This window comes from Varroa jacobsoni, unplaced genomic scaffold (genome assembly GCF_002532875.2).
Source record: "Varroa jacobsoni isolate VJ856 unplaced genomic scaffold, vjacob_1.0 contig05893, whole genome shotgun sequence".
NCBI lineage: Eukaryota > Metazoa > Arthropoda > Arachnida > Mesostigmata > Varroidae > Varroa > Varroa jacobsoni.
Window position 1 is genome coordinate 53 of NW_019215769.1, and position 5518 is coordinate 5570.

The 5518-nt window shown below is 38.6% G+C and overlaps 1 protein-coding gene across 1 annotated transcript; it reads right to left on the reverse strand.

The window, feature by feature from the left end:
* Window positions 1-242: 242 nt before the first annotated feature.
* LOC111273289 (intersectin-1) lies at window positions 243-5382 on the reverse strand (the record flags this gene model as incomplete). Its single annotated transcript, XM_022854986.1, is given in 7 exon segments — window positions 243-1411; window positions 1699-1962; window positions 2408-2693; window positions 3039-3431; window positions 3704-3910; window positions 4117-4317; window positions 4688-5382. Coding segments are annotated over 7 exon segments (2213 nt in total), but the record flags the coding sequence as incomplete, so codon positions are not given.
* Window positions 5383-5518: the final 136 nt, after the last annotated feature.

Genomic DNA, 5518 nt, shown 5'->3' on the forward strand with positions numbered 1-5518 from the left:
TTTCGTTCACCATCACAGCTACTTCAAAAGCTTAGTAAAGGTCTTTACCGCTGCGGCGGGTGTCGACTAACTGTTTCCGCTATATACGAACAACATTGCGCTTAACAGCTGTCATACAATACAATGCCATATTACTATAAAATATTTTATAAATAGTTGAGTATTAGCGTCGACAAAAATATTCAAGTTAATACAACCATATGCATTAAATCTTTACACGAAAACAGGACCATCAGGACGTGTACAATTTATTTGTGTACGGTTTATTTTGTCATTGTGAGCAAGTATATACAACAGAGGTTCTCCAGAATCCCTTGGCTCGCGGATATATTGTGTTTTTTTCCATAAGGATAGCCCAATGCATGTATCAACCGTGTAAGCCGGAAGGTATTCAGAATACTTGGAACAAAAACTGATATTTACATGAAAAAAATTAAAGACAAGTTTTCGAATTTTCAGGTACATACACAAACGCGACTGGCTTTTGTTCTTCCTCCCTGTGTACAAATCATCCTGATAGAAATGCTGTTGACCGAAGCTAACTGTGATTTACCGCATATGGATAAAAAAAAAACTAATAAATTTCAAGTACTCAAAGAATATGGAATAGAATTAGTCAAAGGTTATGTGGGTTGTCTCTATATGGGTTGGCCTAATATACGAACAGAGCTTGGTTTCTGCATAACTATGACGAGTGAAGATAGATTTTTTTATCAATACGTTACTATATACTATACTACACCTATACTACCATACCTACTACTACTACTATATATATACTACACCTAGAATGTGCGTTGATATAGCCACTTATTAGTCGTATTAACAGTAACTAAAATAATGACAGTTTCATTGTCAAACAATACTGGTTTCATTATAAACCGAAATGAGTGCTGCACAAAACAAAAATTCACGACATTTGATCCAGCAATGCGCGATATGAGGACCGAAGATTGACGACATGTGTAATAATTTTTAGTAAATTCCACATGTTCATGTCTCCATGAACCTGTCGGAAAATAAGCTGCCGCTGCCGCAAGGAATATACGCCACAAGTGTAGCACTATGAGCAAATGAACAAACCATAAATCCTATTGAGACCAGCCACGAGCACAGCAAAGATGTCATAAACGACATATCGTCAATGTAGATGAATGCTGATGTTCTACAGATGCTCAATTTCAACTAATGAATGCTTTGGTTCAATAATTAAGTCTCTTGTCTTTTACGGATTGAATTTTCGATCATATAATCTGTGGCGCCTCTCTAAATAGCTGCAAGTCTACCCGAAGACTAACGGTTCCTGATGGAACCTCAAGCAGTCGGAGGTCAGTGAAATTTATCACCCCTAAGGAACGCTGACGGCGCTCGTATACTTCGCTCACACGAATTTCGGTCCGACCTAAGAACTCTGAAATCGCAAACATTGCAGCCATAGAAAATATAAGATACATATGAATATTTACAGATGCGATAACGAGCAAGAAACACAAAACATAAACACATCCAAAACTTCGGGTCCAATACATTCCTTCTCATACCTATGTTTCAAATTTATTTAGTTACTATGATATTATGTGGAAACCATGTGCTATACGTCTTAATCATATGGCAAATCTTAAATTACCATATAATTACATCCTTCAATCCAATTTTATAGCAATGGAATTAAGAGAATGTAAATTTTGACGATCTTACCGTTTGGAGAAAACCTCTGCCTCTGAAGAACAGTGATACAGAGTACTTCCTGCCGGAGATCTCTGACTATAAACTGCATGGTAGCGTTCCAAGACGGATTGACCGATGACGGAACTACTGGGGTTACATGCGTTTGGCCCCCTAGCGATAAAGAGCAAAATGTGTCTTGCGACTCTGAACTGACCCGTGTCAACTGTTTCGCACATTGAACAACCACCAAAAGGCGCCCGCAGCCGCTGTGCATAAGTTCCAATTGGTTCAACGCTAAATATTGAGGTGGAAAACATCCAGACAAATACAAACGCGTTATCAGTAAGGACATTATATTTCCTGATCAAACTAAAATACTCTTGTATTACAGCCCCGACTATGGTAAAAGAGATATGGTTGTATTAGGGAGCTAGCATCAGCAAGCCAATTACCTCCACCTCGCGGTCTGTAGTTTTTAGCCCTTGCTTCATCTCCCTATCTACAGTGGATAATAATACCAATAATGATGATACATGACATCATTGTGGTGGCTATTTTACATTTTGCCATACATAATGCTTACATAAGTTAAAGCCTTAATTGATACAGAAGTAATGGCAATAAAGACGGTAAAAATTGATGTACAAGAAGAGCATGTGTTGTTGATGTAAAATTAATTAAGCGATAGGTTAGTACAAAGCAATTTATTTTAGCTCTTGGTAGCTTCTGTCACACTCACATGACTGGCGATTCTTTCTGTCGACTTCCTCATAATTGGCAATGGCTTGTCGGATCTTTGTGAGCCAACCTGTTCGCTCGCGGGTTCCACCTGCGCGAACACTTAACTCATACTTATTGAGCAAACCAATGTGATCCATGATTTCAGTATGTAACACAATTAGCCCCTCAGTTCCAGGACCTTCCACTATTGGCTCGTTAAGTTTTAGCTTCTCGATAAAGAACGGTTCCTTGTAGAAGCGGTATTGCGATTTAAGAGCGCGATCGTCAGTAAAGACGTTGTTTACCTACGAGAATAATAGAAGGAAGCAGAAGTTATTACTTTTCGCTTATAGGAAATGGCACCAAATAACCTCTACAAATAGGAGGTCTATGTTGCAATCATACCTGTAATTAAATACGTAAGTTAAAATTTGTGAATTTTTCTCATTCAAAGATACGGACATTTACTTCATTAACTAGTTTAGATGACATTTCGTAACAAACATAGTACCATTTTTCAGCGCTTTTGAATCACCTGTTAACCCTTAATCACCAGGCAAATTGCCCCAATACTTAATGTATCCATACGTTAAAAAAGCTGTAATGCAAATACGTTAAAAGTAAAAAAATATTATCTTATTTAAGCTAACCTTAGCAACGTCCTTGTTTTGGGGCTGGGTAAGCAGAAGGAAGTCATTAAATAAAAAACCAATAAGCTCCTTTCCACTTTTGGCTTTAACGAGTGGCCCATGGTAAAGAAGTTTACGTGGACCGAGGGTATTGGTGAACGAATTAAACACGATCCGAGGACATGAACTCTGCAAGTTAGAAGAAAATACCGCTGCCGAGCTTCCTGAAAGTGATGCCGATGATGACGAACTACTAGAATGTGGTAACAAATGGCCTTGACACCACTCGAGTCGCTCCGTGTTTTCCACCATTTGTACAGCTTCGTTAATTTGTGAGCACAATTGAGCCATACGCCGTGATGCCTCGCTAAGCTGACAGTGATCAGGATGATTACTCGACGTGTTCTTCAAGATCTTCAAAAAAAATGTTACATGTAGATTAGGTTATTGTTTTTTCAATGCGATATATGTCACAATACCAGATTGTAAGGCACCTCTATAATGAACTATATAGATGACGTTTACCTGACTATGGCTACGATATGATTATATAATATTATTCATTTTCTTTCATATGCATGTATCTTATCCCAAAGCCAACATACGCCACATTACACGCTCCTGGAGTGGGATGCATGTAATGATTATGTCAAACGAGCACATCATGGTGATTGTCTGTACTGTACCTTATCGACAAGTAACGGATATTTGGTGATTCGTTGCATCGGTTTTAATAGATAAGACGTTAAAGGTAAACCATTGACGAGCGGATTCCGCGAAAACTGCTTACAAATTTCCCCGAACCATGGATCCTGTTCTGTCCGTTGCTGAATCAATTGCATCGCTTGAGACTGGCGCGAGCAGAATCGAATATAGGGCTGAAGGGTTGTTGTCTAGAATGTGACGAGGTTCGAAACATGTAGAACACGAAAGATAATTTACCATCTCTTCACGCATATGTATAACAAAAGCTATGAAAGGGTAGTGACATTTTTGGAGTAAGATTCACATTAGCTAATGACGCATGGAGACCTGATTTGACATTAGACTATAGAAAAACACCTAAAAAACATTCACATCCATTTTTATGAATACAAACATTTTCAACGATGATATCACCAATGGTGACAATAACGTGATCCGGACTCATGGTTTGACGTATTTTGAGGGCTTTGAGAATTTTATCGCTACACGTAATTAGCTCCCTCCAGTTGGCTATCATCCTAGAAGCATCCTCAGCACTTACGCGACCACTCTTCTTCATCGGTCGCACAAAATACTTTTCTACCAGCATCAGATCCTAAAAGATGAAAGGTAAATTGGGAAACTCTTTGAACGACACTGAGGGGATCACTTTGTTACATCACTACTAGACGCATGAAATAACTAAAGCAATGATAATTGATTAAAAAATCCTGTTTAAATATTATCGATTTTATCAATTAATGTACTGTTATTTGCATTGTTACACACATTTTATATTTTAGCTAAATGTTAACGAAGATCAGGATGGAATTTTTTTATTCACTTTGGAGTGACACCCTCTTTACGAAACTGCAGGATGCTAAGTGCAAATATTTCGGAATATAAGTTTGAGAAAATGCAAAAAACCACAAGCTTGATAAAATTACACATATTTAAGTTGATGAAATTTTCTTAGTATGGCCTACCTTTACATAAGATTGTTCCGTTGAAATCAATTCGTAGATACTGCTTTGGCGTTTTTTTTCCTTCGCATCTAGTTCTGGATTTTGATGGATCATGTTGAGGATGTCTTCGTAGTTGACATGGGTCAACTTTGCCGGTGAAAAGCGCTGCGAAGAGAGTGACCTTGAAAATGTCTTTACATCTAAACTTGAAGGTCGGTCTTTAACAGGGCTCGATGCTACTTTAGATTCCGTCCCGTTATTAAGACTTAGACTTTGTGGCCTCTGGTTGTAATCAGATAACTGCTGCTGTAGTGACATTTTGTTTGTTATTGAGCTAAGCTCATTGTTGTTCGCTACGTCTTGTTGGTCAAGTGAGTCGATATCACAGTAGAGGTTTGCCACGCTTGAATGGAACCACGTTCCTGATGCTGATTTCATGGCGTTGTCATCTGCAACGTTTATATACAAGTCACCATTTCTGCTATCCTCTTGACTACCGTAAGTTGTCAAGTCCTCAATTTCCTGGTAGGTGTTTTCTTCGACCGTCACTGTGCTCGTTAGCGACTGGTTATTTTCACGCCTGTTTACAGACGAGTTATTTCCGGGTCTATGGCAAAGCTCAAAATTCGCTAACGACGGATCGTTCGTATAGGTAGGCAAGTAGTTGTCAATGGGGTGGTAGAGCACGTTCTTGATTAAAGCGTCGCCATCGCCAGCTTTTGGTGAAGAGAAGACGTGGAGAAAGAGGAGTATCGGGTTCCGGACGTAAGCAAATAGGCAAGCGGGATACGTTAATAACAAAACAAAAACAACGAAAAAAGGCAAAACTAACGACAACTGTAACATTATATA